Raw genomic sequence first — 20,787 nt, 5'->3', positions numbered from 1 at the left:
TTAGCCAAACTTAATCTTAATTGATAAGCCTTCTTAAGAATTACCATCAATTTAGGGAGATCATATATATAAATGTCTGGCCTTACATCAGTTCCAGCTCATCTCTGAAAATTGTACCTAAAAATTGAGTCATATTAAACTAAAAATACTTTGACTATGTTTTCTGTTAAATGCTTGAATTTTAAAGCACATCCCTCCCCGTTTTTAAGGCAAGCTGAATATTCAGCTCTGTTTATAAGTACATTTTAAGGAAAAGTAATTTAAAAGCTTTTGTGTTTAATGATACAAAGAAATAGCAATCAATTTTTAAAGATGTTGTGAGAGCCAGTTGGACATGACTGAGCTCAATGACTAGATAATGCAAAATTTCAAAAATTTAAATGGCCACACAAAAATTCACCAGTATTGATAGTTTTGTTTTTTAAGTACACACTGATATGACAACTGTCACAAGAACAGAAAAAAATATCCAGGAGGGGTTATTCATCTCTGTACAGCTCCCACATCTACACAAGTACAAACCTGAGCTCACAGGTGAATACAGGCAGAATGCAGCCTCCTCCCCACAAGCAGCCTCGTCCCCCTCCTGGACTCGGACCATGCCCTCACTCCCAACTCCCACAGACCCAGGGCACACCCTGGTCCTGCCACTGGGTCCCATCTAAGCCTAGCTGGAGCCTGAACCCTAAATAGCTGATGACTTTGCCCACTTTTTTATGTGCAAGATTTCATCATACAGTGAGAGAGAACTTGGCCCTTGTGCCTGGACTTCTCTCAGCTCCCTCACCTCCCCTCCCCACCCCAAGTAGTAAGGGGTTACTTTTTCCCTTTATATAGTAGAGGGGCTAACTCTATTGATACAACCAAGTACATGTGAGAATAAGAGTAGCTCAGATAGTTAAACAATACTTTATGGCCAAACTTTATGAGCAGAGATGGTTTAACAAGATTTTAACTGAGAAATTGCAGTGAGGACAACTTGCATAGATAAATATACAGTAATAGTGTTCCCTTTGTCTGCTGTAAATTGTGACAGCTGTTTTTTCTTCACATGGTTCTGTCATTGCTGGGATTCAGACGATCTCTGAGTTTGAAAAGGAGATAGAGTTACTTCAGACACAGAAGATAGATGTGGAAAAACATGTGCAGTCCCAGAAAAGGGAAATGAGAGGTAATGAAAATATGAGTCACTGAGTCCATGGCAGGCAGGCTGAATGCATCACAGGTGTCTCCACTCAGGCAGTGTGTCCTTTGGCCTGAGGCTGGTTGGTTGGGTATATGGAAGGTTGAATAGTTGGTTGGCTTCATGGTTGGTTGGTTGGATAGCTAGTAAGTTAGCTGATGAGATGGTTAGCTAGAGAGTCTGTAGGGCTAGACAACTGGGCCCTAAAAAAGGAAATGGGAAAATAGAAATTATGCAAAAATGTAATTTATTCCAGTTCTGCCTTTTCCTCTCAGAAAAGATGTCAGAGATTACCAGACAACTTCTTGAGAGCTATGACATTGAAGATGTAAGAAGCAGGTAATCATTTTTGCGTGAACAAGTATTTAGAAACACATAACACACGAGAGAAATGATTCTCTCACCCTCATGTTTCAGGCTCTCTCTGGAAGATTTGGAACATTTAAATGAGGATGGAGAACTTTGGTTTGCTTACGAAGGACTAAAGAAAGCAACACGGTGAGAAATTTCCCTCAGGATTTTTCAGAGACAAAATACTATTGCAAAGTAAAAAATCTACTTTTCATAGATTTGATAGACAAAGTAAATTCCTTACAGAATGGTCTAATAATCGCTGGGATCTGCGAGGATGAGCAATTAGTGTAATAACGAAGAACAATCTCTTTGTGGGATAACTGGCTAAGTAGTAAAACACATAACCTATACAATGAAAACTGATTATAGCAAACAAGTTAGCCAGTGTTGCTATAGATATATTGTTGTTATTGTTTAGTTACAAGTCATATCTAACTCTTTGTGACCCTGTGGACTACAGCATGCCAGGCTTTCCTGTCCTTCACTGTCTCCCGGAGTTTGCTCAAACTCATGTCCACCCTCTTCTGCCCTCAGATTTTCCCAGCATCAGGGTCTTTTCCAGTGAGTCAGCTCTTCGCATCAGGTGGCCAAAGTATTGGAGCCTCAGCTTCAGCATCCATCCTTCCAATGAATATCCAGGGTTGATTTCCTTTAGGATTGACTGGTTTGATCTCCAAGGGACTCTCAAGAGTCTTCTCAGCACCACAATTCAAAAGCATCAATTCTTCAGCACTCAGCCTTCTGCAGTGCAGGAGACCCGAGTTCAATTCCTGGGTTGGAAAGATCCCCTGGAGAAAGAAAGGGCCACACACTCCAGTATTCTTGCCTGGAGAAGCCCATGGTCAGAGAAGCCTGGCAGGCTACAGTCCATGGGGTCGGTAGAATACAACACAACTTAGTGACTTCACCACCAGCCTTCTTTATGGTCCAACTCTCACTTTCACTTTCCTAGATATATAGATGTGTTTAAGATGTTTGCTTTCTTAAAAATTAATAAACTATTTTTAGAGCAGTTTTAGGTTCACAGAAAGTACAGAAATTCCTCATACCTCCTATCCCTACACACAGTCATCATCAACATATATCACCAGAGGGCGCATCTGTTAGAACCAGTGAACCTATACTGACACACCATTATCACCCAGAGTCAGTAGTTCACGCTAAGGTTTACTCTTGATGTTGTACATACTATGGGTTTTGAAAAATGTATGGTGACATGCTTCTTTATCGTTGTTGCATCAAACAGAGCGTATTTTTAATTATTAGAGTAGAAACATAATTTTAATAATGTCTAAAAATGTTTTATCACCCACTACATGTTAACACTACATAACATCACATAGCTGGAGTTTGTAATTATACATTACTAATTCCATAGCCTGTAACCTTTTGTACACAGGTAAACTTTATGTGCTTAGCACCTGGCTCTGATTGTGGGTTTTCATAACTGCTGAGAGTCGTCATCAGGATAAAGACCATGTGGTTAACTTCTTGACCATTCTTCTCACAGCGTTTTGGAGAACCATTTCCAGTCCCAGAAGGATTGCTATGAAAAGGAGATTGAAGCTCTGAACTTCAAAGTGGTGCATCTAAGTCAGGAAATCAACCACCTGCAGAAATTATTTAGAGAAGAGAATGACATCAATGAAAGTATCCGTCATGAAGTTACCAGGCTAACATCAGAAAACATGGTATGATCTCAGCCTTTATTCTAGAGATGTTATGCTTTAGTGAAGTAAAGTTCAGTGTCTCAGCGGGAAAACAAATTACATTTTCCAGGAGTGAAATAACTGGTTCAGAAGATAAAACTATAAAATTACACCAGCCTGGAAAGCTTTTTGAAAGTGTTTACCATAGGATGAGTCTGAGTTCTGTGATTTGTGTGTGCTTTTAAATTTATATATGTTAAGTCTAGCCCTAACCCCTTGGAAAGTCACAAAAAGCATAAAGATAAAAAGGTACCTCTTGAGAGGGGCTTGCATGTAGAAAGTCAGTTGCCCTCTTCTAGCTCTTCATCTCACTGTTTCAACAACTTACTTCTTCCATGATGCCTGCTCTTCTCCACTGCATTTGTCTAATTCCTCCTTCTCACTTTTATCTACTGGTATGAAGAAATGCCTTAGGAATCTAATTATCAAAAACATGCCTTTCTTAACCCCATACCCCCTGCAGCCACCGCCCCCTTTCTCTGGGGGACTTGGCCATACTTCTCCATGCCATCTGGCTGTGGTATCTCCACTCACCTCCTGTTTGTGGCCACCCCGTGCTGCAGTGTGTCCCTCCCGCTAACCCTCGTCTTAATCTCTCTGCAGCATTTGGTAATGTTTTTAATCACTCCCTCTTCCTGTTTATTGTTCTCTTGGCTTCCAGGACACCATGCTCTCCTGGGTTTCTTATCCCACCTCACTGGTTGCTCCTTCTCAACTTCTTTACTGGCTTTTCCTCCTCTGCCTAGCCTGGGAGTATTAGGAAATCTCAGGGATGTGTCAGCAGGTGAGGAGAAATGACCCTGGGCACAGCAGATGTGTTAGTTAAGGACCTGCTCATTTTTGTTTACTCCTTGGCTGAAATTTTAATGACGAATTTGCAGTGAGATCCGATTGCAGAATCAAACAAGTATTTTTCATCTTGACTTCAGAGGCACAGGTGTTTTCATAAACATGTACAATTAAAAAAAAAACCTCTCCTTACCTGACTATGCTCAGCTGGTAAAGAATATGCCTGCAATGTGGGAGACCTGGGTTAGATCTCTGGGTTGGGAAGATCCTCTGGTGAAGGGAAAGGCTATCTACTCCAGTATTCTGGCCTGGAGAATCCCATGGACTGTATAGTGCTTGGGGTCGCAAAAAGTCGGACATGACTAAGTGACTTTCACTTTTACCTGACTACAAGTGGAAATGGTGGACATTTAAACAAGCATACAGTTAGACAAGGACAGAAGATAATGAAACTTATTGGATCATTCCAGACCTCTGATAAGAAAGCAGTGCGTGGCCTGGAATTCACAGGGCACATCTCCTTGAGATGATTCTCCTATTTCTAGATGAGGAGATGATGTCTCTGAACCAAAGAGACTGGTTGTCATTCCTCCCATCATCCCTCCCTCAGCTCAGCAGAGAATTCCCAGAAGTCCTCACAGATGGTACCCCTCCAGGGGCCCTCGGGGATGTCGAGGGTGCAGCTGGGTGAGAACCACACACTGTGAGCATGCTGGTATTTGTGTCTAGGTCTTGAGGTAAAAAACATGATTTCATCCAGTCTAATACCTTGGCTAGCTGTGTTACATAACTATACTAGATGTATGTTCCATGGGGTTAAAGATCTAGGCATATGTTCCATGGAGTTAAAGATCTAGGCAGTTTAGTTTGCTTCTGAGCAGCTCTGGGATTTTAAAGTTCATACATCAGAGTGTTTCATATTCTAATATTTCCAATTCTTCTCTGAAGATGATCCCAGACTTTAAACAACAAATTTCAGAACTGGAAAAACAGAAGCGAGATCTTGAAATCCGCCTGAATGAACAAACTGAAACCATGAAAGGTAACCGGAACCCTCATGAACCTGCTTTTAGAAAATGGTTTCCTGTTGGGGGAAGAGGTGGTTAGGGAGTTGGGGATGACACGTGCACAGTGGTGTGTTTAAAATGAGTGAACAACAAGGACCTCCTGTACAGCACATGGAACTCTGATCAATGTTACATGGCATCCTGGATGGGAGGGGAGTTTGGGGGAGAATGGATACATGTATATGTATGGCTGAGTTCACCTGAAACTGTCACAACATTGTTAATTAGCTTTACTCCAGTATAAAATTGAAAGTTTTTTTAAAAAAGAAAATGGTTTCCTGTATCCAGGAAATGACCAAAAGGTCATTGTCAAACTGATTCTCCATGGACTTAGACAGGTGACATAAATATGAAAGTCGGATGTGTGGAGAGTACAGTAAGATTCACAGGCATTTGAAGGCAGCAGCTGCCTCCAAGCAAGCCCTGTTGACTTTTGCCAACTAAGATCTCAGGCTCCAGTGTTGCTTGATATTCCTATTTTTAAAGAAAAAATGGAAATCCAGGGTTTTATGTGAAAAATCACAATTTTAAAATAATGGCTTAAGAAGTTTTTTAACATTGTTCAGACCAAATGAAACATAATCTCTAGCTGGGTGCATTTTAGAACCCCTGATAACTGAAAATATGATCAAACCCAAATCAAAATGCAGTTGTATGGCCCCCCCAAAGGACTGATAGCTCTTCTTGTCTTAGGAAAACTAGAAGAATTATCAAATCAGTTGAATCACAATCGAGAAGAAGAAGGAACACAGAGAAAGTAAGTGTCAACCTGCATGTACCTCAAGCCCACACTCGTGTAATGCTTTGCTTTTCTGAAGTTGTGGGAGATACCGAAGAAGGTTATTAAGCCACAAAAGCAAGATACTCTTAAGGTATATGATTTGTTAGACTTCAAGTGTAAAAATAAATACTTGTGTACACACACACACCCTCCTCTGGGATAATGTACAAGAGATGAAACATTCGTTGCCTGCAGGAAGGGTAACTGGGTGGCTGGTGCCCAGAAGATGGAGACTTGCTTTTCACTGTGTACCCTTTTATGCCCTTAGAACAGTATGCCATATGCATAAATTATATCTTCAAAAAACTGATAAAATAATACCATAAGAGAGAGAACAGTGTTTCTCTCAGCAGGCCACTTAGGGTGCGGCTTAAAATCCATTTTGATAGAGAATCTTAATTTGATAACCACCACCCCCCCAAATTACATCCCGACCAACAGAGTACCTGGTGGAACCTTGTGAGAAAAATGTTTTGTGGCCAGCTTGTTGAGAAACTTTGTGTAAAATTTTTTCTATCAAAAATTATTTTAATAGAAATTTTAACCATTTCTCTGGAGAAGCAGATAAAAGAATAATCAGATAGTGGTGTTTTAATTCATTTAAAACGCACATTGAGTATTGACAAATACACAAAGGTGCGAAGGTGAGTGAGGCATTTGCCCAAACCCTCAATTTTCTTAGTGCCTTGTGTTCCAAGATTCTTACCTGTGTAATTTACTTCCACTAATCACTGAACTTCTTCCAGTCAATCAGAGTGGTGAATTCCCTCAGTCATACTCATGTACAGACACAGAGTGTGTGGGTTCTTTCCTCTCTCTTAGAAATATAGAAAGATTATGCATTTCCTGCTGACTTTTCCATCATGGAGAAGTTGACAAACATTCATAGAATCACTGGATCATAAGTTTAAAACATTTTTAAAGCTTTATTTTAATTCAGTTCTTTCATAATAAAATCTAGATTTAATTATTTGTATGTAACTCAAGTTAGAATTGTAATTATAGAGCTTTACATTCATTAATAGGGAACCATTTTATATCCTAGTGTTTTTCCATACCACATAACATTGCTCATATCAACTAATATTTTTATAGCTTAGATTAGATTGTGCTTTTGTATGGTAAAAATATTTTGGAAAATTTTATAATCTTTTGAAAAGTCAGTTACCCTGACTTCTTTACTGTGAATTTTATTCACAATTTTATTCACAATCATTTGGTTATCCTAATCAGATTAAAATCGACTCATATTATTATTTATCATCAGAGGAATAGATGTCAAACTTGTCATTCAGGTTCCATTCCAATTTAAAAATCATCAGGATACTTAATTTCAAGAAAAATAAATAGACACTCTACATCCCAGAGAGAATTTCTTCACTGGGAGGGTCGGAGCCAGGTGTAGCAAAGTGGTGGGCACCATTTTGGTACTCTGGATGGGTTCCCTTTTCTTCTCTCTCTGATCCCTGGATTTTTGAGTATCTGAACCCAGGCTTTTCACAAAGGAGATAATGACTGGGCTTTTGGTCATAAGGGTGGGTATGAGTGGGTATGGATGTCTTATGGGAGCCATCAAGGGGTGTGGGCAGGTGAGGATGAGAACTTTTCATCAGGTTAAGAGACTGAAGCAGCTGTGGACTTTTATACCCCACTAACCCTGGTCTCTTCCCCCACTGTGAGTACTCCCCTATTCAGGTACAATTTGTTTTATACTTAAGTTGGCCAAACTATTTTTCCACTGATTTTTCATGATGGTCAAACTGATACCAAAACTTCCTAATCCTTTCCTCAGGACTGTAGAAGCCCAAAATGAAATACATACCAAAGAGAAAGAGAAGCTGATGGATAAGATTCAAGAAATTCAGGAGGCCAGTGAGCACTTGAGGAAACAATTTGAAACTGAAAATGAAGTCAAGAGTAGTTTCCAGCAGGAAGCATCTCGTCTCACTATGGAGAAGAGGGTGAGAAGTTTTCTAACCTGTTGATAAATGACTGCCTATGTGCAGGTATCATTGAAAGGGGGGACAGGCCACCCCAAGCATCTAATGAGTAGCATCCACCTCTCACCAGAGGAGTGTGTTTCCTTTTCTCAAAAAACAGATGGCCTCTGAGCTTACGGCCACTGCAGGGGAGCTAGGGGATTTACACAGGCTGAGAGAGGACCAGTGGAAGGTCCTGAGCATTGTCCCAGGGGCAGTGCTTGTTTGAGATGACAACACCCTTGCCTGGAGCATGTTGAGGATGCCAGGCTGATATGTGACCTTCTCTGAACAAAGCTTACCCCATCCAAGACCTCTGCTTGCTTCTGGGGAAATGCTCTTCCCATAATTTTCAGAGTCAAAGTGTTCTTCTATGAAATGATCACAATAGTAGGTGGCTAACTTTTTAAACTGTGAAAGTATTCATCCAGTTATAAATGCCCCTGTCAAAATGGCATTTGGCAACTCTGTTAGCTCCCAGAAATTCTTCTGAAATTGTATTGGTGTGTGAGACCCACAAGGATGAGCAGCGCCAGAGCAGCAGATAGAGTGGTTTCCTGGGAGGTAGATGCTCTCAGGCGCCTCCCTGGCCTGGCAGCCTCCAAGACCATGACCAGGTAAGGGCTCCCCCAGGCAGTGGTCAGCTGCACGTGTCCACTGGCTCTGCTCCTCCTCGTCAGGCCCGCCCTGTTTCCTGTCTCACAAGAAAAACGATAGGGTAAAATCACATTTTGCAGTGGCAGAACTTAACTTAAAAGGGTAGTTATATATATAAAAAGAGGAATGCAGAGAGTTTAACATTTAATAGGAAATAATACATTCTAGTCAGATGATCCAGGTCATCACTTGGGTGATGACCATCTTTTTTGAGAGGGGTACGCCTTTCTCAGAGAATAGGTTTCTCAAGTCACACCATTAAGGATAGTCTTATTGAATTTAGGACCCATCTGATCAAGTGTGACCTCACATTGATCCTTGGTTTAATTGCAACTGCAGAGACCCTATTTCTAGTAAGGTCACATTCTGGGGTTCTAAGTGGATATGAAGGTTTTTTAACTTTTTATTTTATATTGGAGTATAGCCAGTTAACAATTTTGTGATAGTTTCAGGTGAACTCTGAAGGGACTCAGCCATATATATATGTATATTCATTCTCCCCCAAATCCCCCTCCCAGGTAAGCTGCCACACAACATTGAGCAGAGTTCCCTGGGCTATACAGTAGGTCCTGTTGGTTATCCATTTTAAATATAGCAGTGTGTACATGTCCATCAAAATGGATATGAATTTCAAGGAGATACTATTCAGCCCACTACATGATCCTCTGAATCAAAGAAAATCATTTATTTAAAATTGGAAAGAAATGTTTAAGCAATCTTCTGTTTATCAAAGAAATAGCAAATTAAAGCTAGGTGATTTGCAAATAATGGAGATCTCGTGGTGCTGGTGAGAACACCCTGAAGTACGCACAGCCACACATGATTTCGGGGGATAAAAATTGGTGTGAGCTTTCTTAGTGGCAGTTTGGAGGCAAATTATCAGGAACCTCTGAAAGTGCATTCCCTTTGACTTAGTGATTCAACTTCTGAGATTCTGTCCTAAGTAGATAATCAAATATGTGAACAAGGATTTTCATCTAGAATGGTCAGCATAGTATTAGACACAGCAAAAAAGAAAGGATGCCCAGCTGTAGTGGGTAGATTGAATTAGTGTATATCAGAAGACAGTTTGGTATATTATCAATGATGGGGGAAATATCTGTACTATAATGAGAAACAGAATTTAAAACTTTACAAGCAGTATGACCCAATTTTATAAAATGGAGATATGCCATGTTAGGAGGAAAAAAAATGAAATAAATCAAAATGTAAACAGTGATTTGTTCAGGTTCTAGATCGATGGGCGACTTTAATTATTAGATGTATTATAAAATAGGCTCAAATAGGAGGGAAGAAACTGTACCCACACTCCCACATGTGAGGCCAGATAAAGCTCCTAACGTGTTTAGCCAGGGACATGTCTATAGTAGGGAGAGGTAGCCATGAGTAGAAACAGCACAACTTCGCTGGGCTCTGAGAGTCCCCAGAGGGCCCATGGCTACGGGGACTGACTGCAAGGTGGGAATTGCTGGATCAGGGAAGCCTGAATCCTTTCTGTGTCAAAGCCCTTGGAGTTCAGGAAGAACCTGAATACTCTCTGCCCTTTATAGGAAATATTTATAGGTGTCCAAGACTCTTCTGGTTCTTGAGCCAAATTCAGCATAGGCAGGGCCACCCCCTTTATCAGGAAGGAGAGGCAAAGCCGGGACCCAAATCTCTGAAGCCTCTCTGCCTTCAGCTTCTGACATCAAGAGAGCGCATTTTCACACCTGCGTGTGAAAAATTTTAAACTCTCTACGATGGGCATGGCTTTATCAAGGAAAAAGTAGATCAAGATAAATGTGGTATATCCATACAATAGGATAGTGTAGTATTCAGTTAAAAAAAAAAAGGAGTGAAGTACTGGGAATTCCCTGGTGGTCCAGTGGTCAGGCGGAGAAGGCGATGGCACCACATTCCAGCACTCTTGCCTGGAAAATCCCATAGACGGAGGAGCCTGGTGGGCTGCAGTCCACTGGGTCGTGAAGAGTCAGACACGACTGAGCGAATTCACTTTCACTTTTCACTTTTATGCATTGGAGAAGGAAATGGCAACCCACTCCAGTGTTCTTGCCTGGAGAACCCCAGGGACGGAGGAGCCTGGTGGGCTGCCGTCTGTGGGGTCGCACAGAGTTGGACACGACTGAAGCGACTTAGCAGCAGCAGCAGCAGCCAGTGGTCAGGACTCGGTGCTTTCACTGCTTGGAGGAAACTAAGATCCCACAGCCAAAAGAACAATGAAGTACTGATACCTGCTGCAGCACAGATAAACCTGGAAAGCGTTATTCCAAATGAAAGAAGCCAGACATGAAAGGCCACATATTCTATGATTTAATTTATATTAAATATCTAGAATAGGCGAATATGTAGAGACAGTAGGTAGATTAGTGGTTGTCCAGGGCTGGGAAGGAATAGGAGGGCAAAGGGGTGCCAGCTAAAAGTTATATGTTTGTTTTTAATGTGATGAAAATATTCTGGAATCAGATGGTGGTGATGGTTGCACAACTGACTATACTGAAAATCATGAGTGTACACTAAGTGGGTGAATTGTGTGGTATGTGAATTATAGCTCAGCAAAGTTCTTACCAAATAGTAGAATTAAGATGCTTCTGCGCTAACGTCCTCTTTCTTTTGATTTTTGTAGGATCTTGAAGAAGAGTTAGACATGAAGGAAAGAGTGATTAAAAAGTTACAAGATCAAGTGAAGACTCTTACCAAGACAATTGAAAAAGGTAGAAAAACAACATCCACGTTCCAATTTTTTTGAACTTTCAGCTAAAGTTTACATGTGTTAACATATTATTTCCTGATGTGGTCCAAAGAATTTGAAAAAGTCTCTGCTGGTGTGTTTGGGGCTCAATGATGGGCTAGTGGAGATCCTTAGAGGCAGGCAGGTGGCTCACCACCTCTCAGGTGATACCAGATGTGCTCATGTAATTGTAAGGGGTACCCTGGAAGGAATGCTTTTAACCTCTTTCTCTGTTAACTCTCTCATTGTAAAAATGGAACTGTGAAAAAGTTTGAGATTTAACTGCTTTAAAGTTTATTTCCTCTCTGTTATATGGGGTCAATATCCTACTTTCTATTAGAAGAAAAGATACTAGATAGCTAATTAGATATCTATTAGATAGCTAAGAAGCCAGACTGAAGTCCTCAACATGAACTGAACTGTACACAGAGTGTCCTTATAAGTTCCAAGGAAAAAGATTCTCCACCTTTCTTTCCTTTGCCTGCTTCTGTGTCACTGAATTTTTCTTTTTTTAAATTGATTTTTAATTGGAAGATAATTGCTTTACAATGCTGTGCTGGTTTCTGCCATACAACAGTGTGAATCAACCAAAAGTATACATGCGTCCCCTCCCTCTTCAGCCTCCCCCCACACCCCATCCCACCCTTCTAGGTTGTCACGGTGGCCACAGGTTGAGTTTCCTGTGTTGTGCAGCAGCTTCCCACTGGCCATCTATTTTACATATGGTAATGTATATGTTCAGTGCTTCTCTCGAAATGCATCCCATCCTCCCCTTCCCCTGCTGTGTCCACACGTCTGGTCTCTATGTCTGTGTCTCTGTTCCTGCCCTGCAAATAGTCACTGAAATTTTCTGACTTTTCTCTTCTAACTCTTTACTCATTTGTTCAATATTGCTGCTTTCACCCAATCTCTGTCACTAAGGCTGTGTCTGCAACTCTCTGTTCCTTTTGCTATCCTCATTTCTTTGAAGAACTTCTTTATTGTTTTGTTTTTTTTTTTCAACTCTCGCATCAGACTTTAAGTTTCCAAAACCAAAATGAGGCTCTTTTCCTCTCAATAATTATTGATAAAGGTCATTCTGACCCATGAGGGAAGAGACCATGTCTGTCTTCCCATTACCCCATGGTATCCCCATTGTTGGAAAGAATGAATCAGTTGCCATCTCTACATAAGGACTTTCAAAATCCACCTGCCGTTCCTCAGTTTTCCTGAGTCCTACTCCCTTTTTGCCTCTAAGATTACTCCTTCACCTTTCTATTATCACCTCTAGCCCAACTTGTTTTAAGTGGAATGCATCAGCTTCCATTCCTCTATCAGGTATCTATTGATATAACAAACTACTCCCTTGTAAAGTAATTAACCTCCAATTAAAATAAATAAATTTATATTAAAAAAACAAACTACTCCCAAATTTAGCAGCTTAAAACAACAAACACTTAACAGTATAATTTCTGAAGGTCAAGAATCTATAAGCAGCTCAGCTGCGTGGTTCTAGCTCTGAGTCACAGTAAAGTAGTCAGCAAGGATGCTGACATCTGAAGGCTTAGCTGGAGCTGGAGTACCTGCTTCCAAGCTCACTCACATGCCTGTTGTCAGGAAAAGCCAGTACCTGTAGGACACTCTTTGGGTGGTACTAGCTCCCAAGGAACATGCTCAGGTACAAGTAACCACACTTAAGAATACCTGGAATATGATGTCCTTATCAGGTACTTCTGCATCAATTATTGGTGTTCCCAGTCTAGATGCAGTTCAGCAATCAGAGGTCCTTCTTACCATAAACAGGTTGCTTAGTGAAATACTTAACATTCTACCTTTATCAGTCTTCAAGGGAACAGGGCTAGTAAATCACAGAACAAATTCTCAAGCAGTAGAAGAGAGTTCGGTTAATTCTTTGCCTGTATTATCTTCTTTCTCACCCATCAGAGCCTACTCACTTTTCTTGGCCCAGCTGGAGTGCTACCTCCTTCAAGAACCGTTTTTCAACAGTTCTAACCTACCTCTGCGTAAATTCTTATGTCCTCTGTATTTATTTCCCATGGCTGCCTAGCAAATCACTGTGAAATTAGTGGCTTAATAGAACACGAAACTTACAGTTCTAGATGTCAGAAGTTCAAAATGGTGTTCACTGGCTTAAAATCAACATGTCAGCAGGGCTTCTGGAAGCTTTAGGGGGAGATTCTATTCCCTTGCCTTTTCCAGCTTCCAGAGGCCACCCACTTTTCCTGACTGGTGGGCCTCTTCCAGCATCTTCAAATTTGGCAGCTGAAAATCTTTAGAGTCATTCTGACATTCTAACCTGTGCTTCTGTAGTCACATCTCCTCTCAGAGTAGACATGAGTCTTTGGGGACCAGAGGGCAGACTGTGGCCCACCCAAAGATGTCCACATCCCAATCCCCAGAACCTATGAGTATGTGACTCTACATGGCAGAGGGGCTTTGTATATGTGAGTATGTGAAAGACCTTTTATTTTAAAAAAAAAAATTATTTGCTTGGCTGCCTTAGATCTTAGCTGTGGCAAGCAGGATCTCCCTGCATCATCTTTGATGTGGTGCACTGACTCTCTAGCTGTGGGCACAGGCTCCAGAGCACACAGGCTCAGTAGCTGTGGTACACAGGCTCAGATGCTCCATGGTATGTGGAATCTCAGTACCCCAACCAGGAATTGAACCCATGTCCCCTGCATTGAAGGTGGATTCTAAACCACTAGACCACCAAGGGGAGTCCCTACGTGAAGGATCTTGAGATGAGGAGAGTATCCTGGATCATCCAATTACATCCAATATAATCACAAGAGACTCGGTAAGAAAGAGACAGGAATGACAGAGTGAGGGAAGGTGATGTAACAGGGGAAGCAGAGAGAGAGAAAGAAGTGATGATAGAAGCAGAGGTCAGAGTGACGTGGCCGGAGCCAAGGAATGTGGTCAGCCTCTAGAAACTGGAAAAGGCAAGAAATGAATTCTCCACTAGAGCCTCCAGAAGAAAAGCAGCCCTGCTGACACTTCGATTTTTGTACTATAAGATCTGTTTTAGTCTATGAACTCCAGAACTTTAAGATTTTTTAAATTGTCGTTAAACTAGTCCAGCCGCCTTGGGATCATGCAGTCTGGTGACTGCACACTACATGTTTTGTGAATCTCATTTTTTTAAACTGTAATAAGGCAGGAGCAACATCCTGGATTGCTTTCGTATCCCTACTGTACCCATTATATACCAGGTGACAGTGAGAATATACACTGGCAGCTATACTCATGGATATGCTCACAGATAAGAATTGCTACCAGAAGAAATTCTTCAGGATTCAATAAAGTTTGCATTTATCGGAAAGCCAGAGAATTTCATGGGCAAATCAGCCAGAGTGGGAATGAAAGAGATGGAGTAGTCTCATTATGATGCTGGTGGAAGTTGTTATTATGTATTTAGCTGATTATTTGCCTCTGCCTACAGCCAATGACGTGCACCTGTCCTCAGGACCCAAGGAGTACCTTGGAATGCTGGAATACAAGATAGAAGATGAGGCCAAGCTCATTCAAAACCTCATTCTTGGTAGTGAAACCTGGAACTGAATGTTTGCTTGATTTTTGAAAACATGAGTGTTAGTCATTGCCACGGTCTTGGGCAGGGATGATGGTTCCTCTTGTTCCTCCACTGCTTCTTCCCCTAGCACAGAGCTTCTCAGCCTCACCATTTTTGACCATGTGATTCTTTGTTTCGGGTGACTAGGGGCTTTGTATTGTAGGATATTGAGCAGTATCATTGACTTCTATTCTCTAGAAGCCAGTGGCAACCCCTAATCATGACAATAAAAAAAAAAAATGCCTCCAGACATTGCCACATACCCTCTGGCATGTGCTACCTTGCCTTCAGTTGAGATGCACTACCCTAACCTCTTCCCAAGTCTCATCACGTGGTCAGGGTAGAAGGCAAATCTCCTCATCATTGTGTCTTAGCACAGGAACCATGGAGAAGTAACTGTGGCTCCCTTGTTCCATTTGCCTTCTGCTGAGAAATTTGTTTGCAGGTAATATGGCAGGGCCTTCTCAGCCGTGGCTATTGCAGGAATCTCCCGATGGGCATGCTCTGTGGTTGGCAGTCTTAGAACAAGTCCTCCTAGCCTGCCTGTCTTCACCATGGAAACCACATAGTCTTCTAGGGAGAAGGCGAAAAGCTGCCTCCCTATCAGCTGGTCCCAAGATCTCAAAACAGAAAGCCCATGTATAGCCTTACTCCTCTTCTCCTAAGTGACCCTGCTCAGAGCACAGACGCCTCCTACCCATTTTTTCCACCCTGCACTGGTACACAGCTGAGAGGCCTCTTTGTTCCCCTGTCCTAATGCAGACATGGGGAGGTCTTTGTCTGCTTTTCTTAACTTGTTCTATAAAGTTTCTCTCTACATCCCTACTCTGACTTCCAGCCATCCTCTTCTCCTCAAGGCGAACTGATCCTCCTCTGCTGGACTGTTGTACACCTGTTTTCATGGCAGATGCATGTGATTGCTAAGATCATTTCATCCTCATCATAGAGGCTGAAGTAGGGGTGCATGGACTGGGGTTCCTCTCTTACCCTGGAGATATGAAATTCTGTCTTTTATTCAACCTTGGAAAAGAGAAAGTACTTTGCAAATGAGAAGTAAGAGAAGCAGGTGGCACCTGCATGTATATTTTTGCTAAGGAAAAAAGCCAGCTTTAATTCCTCAAAGGGAAAAAACATCTCTCAGTATTCAGGCACTGCATCAAGTACAGAAAAGTGGACATCCCCACCCATCATCATAGGTTTCTTATCGGGAGCACTGTAATCCTCACCGGCTCTCTCTGCTCCAGACCTGAAGCCCCGCGGTGTGGTGGTGAACATGATCCCCGGGCTGCCGGCTCACATCCTGTTCATGTGTGTGCGCTACGCAGACTCTCTGAACGATGCCGACATGCTCAAGTCCCTCATGAACAGCACCATTAGTGGCATCAAGCAGGTGGTTAAGGTAGGAACTACTTTTTTGACATTGGACCTTGGTATTATGGCTACTTTAGGAACATTTGTGGAAATGACCAGATGCCCAGACTTTTCCCATCCTACATCTCCAGTGTTTGGTCAACCACATGCTTCTTCAAACCAGTCAGGGGCCCAGTCAGTGAAAGACGCCAAGCTATTAGGAAAAGACAGCTTAGGACAGACAGCCCTAAGGGTGGGACACTGCCAGTTACACCTCAAGTCCTTACCTGTAAGACTACAACCTGATGGCCACCACCCCATCACGTCTGTCCCCTCAGGTGTGAGATTCTTGACTGTAGGGAGTATGTGTCTATCCACGTAACAAGTTTGAATGCCAAGGAATAGGAATAGCCGAAAAATTACTCATCTCTTCCCTTGGCACTTATGTAATTCTCCCTTATGAAACCACAGTATATACTTCTATTCTTAGCCCAGACATGAAGATAAGGTATATGTAAGGGACCAGTAAAATATAGATCCATTATCCTTTATTCCCCTTCCAAATAAGAAGTAATGTTTGATTATGAGATATATTTAAAATGTTTAGTTGGGAAAGTCCTATCTCACTTTTAGTAAAATATGTGTTCTAGAAAAGTCATGAGCACTCAAACTCTATCTTAAATACTCTTGGAAAAAAGAAGAAATAAAAACAGTGAGTGCATCAGGAAATGGGTAATTATTCCACCATCCACCCTGCCCAATTTTATACTAAGAATTCATTATTCATCGGAAGTTAGGAGTAGAAAACTAACATTGATTTGGTGCTTTACAGTCAGTCTTCATGGGAGCCACCAATGTGTTCTTAGAAGAGACTGCCATAAATTCATGTTTTCCCTGTTCCTATTTTCATAAATTGGGTTTTCTCCAGACACGCTTGCATTATGTTCCAGGCTGTAGGCACACAGTATTTGCCCCTTCTTGCTACTCTGGAACGTTTAAATACTTTGAAAGTGAAGGATACGTAACATACGGAGTATAAATCCTTTCTTGTGAGCATCTTCCATCTCAGCTTCTTCAGCAGCTCCATGCTCCTCCCACTCCAGTGCACAGCACGTTAAAGCAACCCTCGCTTGTTCCACATACCCCGTTGACCACTGGGCCTTTTTCTCACACACCCCCTCCTGGCTGCCAAAGCACTTAAAATAGTTGTCTCCACCAATTATTTTTCACTCCTTGCAGTCTGGCTTCTACCCACATTACTCCACAGAAAGATCACCAGTAATTCCTCTTGCTAAATCCAGTGGTATTTTATTAACTTATTCTCTTTAAGTGGATTAAACGGTAGCAGCACCTCTTTGAAACTCTCTGACGTTGTTTTCAAAACCCAGGGCTCTCCCAGTTTCCTTCTTATCTCTCTGGTCTTTATTACCTCTGACTCCTTTGCTCATTCCTCTCCTTCCTGTCCCATAAGTTGGAATGTTCTTGCCAGCAGAGTCCTGGATCCTGAGCTCTTGTCTGGCCACCCTTTTCCTTCAGGGAGGATATCCTGCCTCTCTCTGTGGTTTTCTCAGCTGCCCTGGTTCCCCATCATTTCTGCATCCTCTGAGTTTTTGCAGCACATCCTATGCCTATCATGTAAGCTGTCAGCCACCTATTTAGCTGTGTCCTATATATGTCATGTCTGCCTTCCCAGTCAGAATGTGACATTTGGAGGCCAAGGACTGAGACGTTTCTCAGGCATTCCTACAGTGCCTACTTCAAGTGTCATAACAGATGATATAACCTGTACAGAAGTACTTTGCAAACCATAACCTGCTAAATAAATATGACTTTATTTTCATGTTGTTGTTGTTCAGTTGCTCAGTCATGTCTGACTCTTTGCAACCCCATGAACTGCAGCATGCCAGGCTTCCCTGTCCTTCACTATCTCCCAGAGCTTGCCCAAACTCATGTCCATTGAGTTGGTGATGCCATCCAACCATCTCAGCCTCTGTTGTCCCCTTCTCCTGCCTTCAATCCTTCCCAGCATCAGGAGGTCTTTTCCAGTTAATTTCTCTTCATATCAGTTGCCCAAGTATTAGACCTTCAGCTTCAGCATCAGTCCTTCCGATGAATATTCAGGGTTGATTTCCTTTAGGATTGACTGATTTGATCTCCTTGCAGTCCAAGGGACTCTCAAGAGTCTTCTCTAGCACTGCAGTTCAAAAGCTTTGGCACTCAGCCTATTTTATTGTCCGACTCTCACATCCATACATGACTAGTGGAAAAACCATAGTTTTCACTATATGGACCTTTGTAGGCAAAGTATTGTCTCTGCTTTTTAATATGCTGTCTAGATTTGTCATTGCTTTTTTTCTAAGGAGCAAGTGTCTGTATTTTAATTTCATGGCTGCAGTCACCATCCTCAGTGATTTTGAAGCCCAAGAAAATAAAATTCTTTTTATAGTATAAATTTAATAAAGTCTTTAATGAATAAAAGAAGAATTATTTTTGGTCAAAAGCCACCAGCTAGAAAAACAAGTAAGATATGTCTGTTCTTGGCTCAGAACAATAACAAAATCCATCTTTGTCTTTTCTTGTTTTTTTTTAAGGAACATTTAGAAGACTTTGAGATGCTGTCCTTTTGGCTTTCCAATACCTGTCATTTCCTCAATTGCCTGAAGCAGTACAGTGGAGAAGAGGTAGGGACGCCTGCCTGCTCTGTGTTCTGTACTGCCCGCCAGTCTGCAACCCCCTCGTGGCCCCAAGCTCGCCGGAGGAATTAGGAATCAGATTGCCCAGCCCAGGGGCATCCTCTGCTCCAACTGGTCTCCTGGCTTCCTTCTTACCCAGGAGACCAGCTTCACGTCACCAGCTGAATGGAGGTCACAGGCAAAAACACTTCCAGAAGGAGGTTTAGACCTCGGGCATGATACTAAGCCTCAGTGTCCTTGACTTCCAAATTACATGAGGTGGATTCTTCCCCGGTGGTCCACTGGTTGAGACTTCATCTTTCAAGGAGAGGGCGTGGGTTCAATCCCTGGTTGGGGAGCTGAGATCCCACATGCCTTGCAGTCAAAAAATAACAAAACATAAAACAGAAGTAATGTTCTAACCAGTTCAATAAAGACTTTTAAAATGGTTCACATCAAAAAATCTTTTTAAAAAATTCATGAGATAGATTCAGTGATTTTTTATTTTCCTTCTGGCTGTACAATTCTGAAGTTGTTAATGTTATCACTCCAAAACATAGCCTTTAGTTCAACCTGCCTACTTTTTCATAGCTGTTATCACTACAAGATTTTGATTATTCCTCCATCATCTGTAAATCCTTTGCCATTCTGACTCTGCTTTCAAGGGGCTGACATTATAATGAAGTTCTTCACCATCAAGTACTCACAGAACATTATTTCATTGACCTAAAAGAACAAAAATGACTGGGATTTTTAATGCTCTGCAAAATGGTTATACCATTTTATAGTCCTATCAGTAGTATATATAGTTCTGGTATCTCATACCTTTACAAACACTAGGTATTGACAGATATTTTATCATTTATCAGTCTCATGGGTATAAGATGATACTCTGTTGACTTAAATTGTAATTGCTTGATCACTAGCAAGGTCAAGCATCATTTCATATGCTTACTCATCAGTTGGATTGTTTTTTAGATTGCCTAGTCACATCCATTCTCCGTTTTTAGGGGTGATTCTTTTTTCTTATTGATTTGTAGGAGATCTTTACATAGATTCTGGCCTATCACTGACTTTTCTTTATGGAGCCGTTTGTCATCCACAAGTTTTGAATTTTGATGTACTTAAATCTATCTGTCCTGTTCTTTTATGATACATGATTCAGTGTCCTGTTCAAGAAGTTCTTCCCTACCCTGAGATCATGAAGTTCTTTTTTCTTCTAAATAATTCAAATTTAGAGTTCATAATTATGCTTTTATCCATAATTCATGTGATTATTTATCCCAAATTGACATGTGAAGTAATGATCACATGTCTTCTTTCAGGAGAGAAAATAAAATATGAGTAATCCTACTAGTATTAAAGAACAAAAGCAGAAATAAGTAAAGAAAATCCAACTTCTTACATTGGGGCAGAGAGGGGCACAGACCACGCCTTTTAAGATAAGCTGGCATCTGTGTGGCTTTAATGGGAGGCATATCATCACCATTTTTAAAAATTTATTTATTTTTTAATTGCATCACCATTTTAAAAATCCTTTCTTTACCCACTTTAACCATGTGTACAATGTTTTTTCCTTGTCTGAAGATTCTTTAATTACTGTATTTTTATTTCTAAAATTCCAATGATTCTTTTTTACCTCTGCCTTTTATAATGTCCTATTCTTATCTTAAAATTTTTTTTAAATGTTACTTCTTTGAACATTGTAAATGTATTACCATGTTCAGGCTGGGATGCTATAACAGAATACCACAGACTAGGTGGCCTAAACAACAGGAATTTATTCTCTCACAGCTCTGGTGAATGGAAATCTGAGATCAGGGTACAAGCATAAGTGGTGAAAGTTCACTTCTGGAATTGAAGATAGCCACCTTCTCCCTATGTACTCACATGGCCTTTCCTCAGTGCATGGGATAGAAAGCGAGAGTGATGTCTCTAGTGTCT

General features: G+C 41.3%; 1 protein-coding gene across 1 annotated transcript in view; it reads left to right on the top strand.

The window, feature by feature from the left end:
• The window catches only part of MYO5C (myosin VC), a 117,557-nt gene that overhangs the window by 78,999 nt on the left and 17,771 nt on the right, over positions 1 to 20,787 (top strand). The window contains exons 26-36 of the mRNA XM_005685762.3: positions 1,078 to 1,171; positions 1,459 to 1,522; positions 1,601 to 1,681; positions 3,048 to 3,228; positions 4,984 to 5,077; positions 5,796 to 5,859; positions 7,676 to 7,844; positions 11,143 to 11,230; positions 14,693 to 14,791; positions 16,066 to 16,220; positions 18,763 to 18,852. Of these exons, the coding sequence (XP_005685819.2) occupies positions 1,078 to 1,171; positions 1,459 to 1,522; positions 1,601 to 1,681; positions 3,048 to 3,228; positions 4,984 to 5,077; positions 5,796 to 5,859; positions 7,676 to 7,844; positions 11,143 to 11,230; positions 14,693 to 14,791; positions 16,066 to 16,220; positions 18,763 to 18,852 (1,179 nt within the window). The remainder of the gene's footprint in view (positions 1 to 1,077; positions 1,172 to 1,458; positions 1,523 to 1,600; positions 1,682 to 3,047; positions 3,229 to 4,983; positions 5,078 to 5,795; positions 5,860 to 7,675; positions 7,845 to 11,142; positions 11,231 to 14,692; positions 14,792 to 16,065; positions 16,221 to 18,762; positions 18,853 to 20,787) is intronic.

Source organism: Capra hircus, chromosome 10, assembly GCF_001704415.2.
Source record: "Capra hircus breed San Clemente chromosome 10, ASM170441v1, whole genome shotgun sequence".
NCBI lineage: Eukaryota > Metazoa > Chordata > Mammalia > Artiodactyla > Bovidae > Capra > Capra hircus.
Note: the sequence above shows the minus strand (reverse complement) of the source record. Positions and strands in the feature narration are given on the sequence as shown.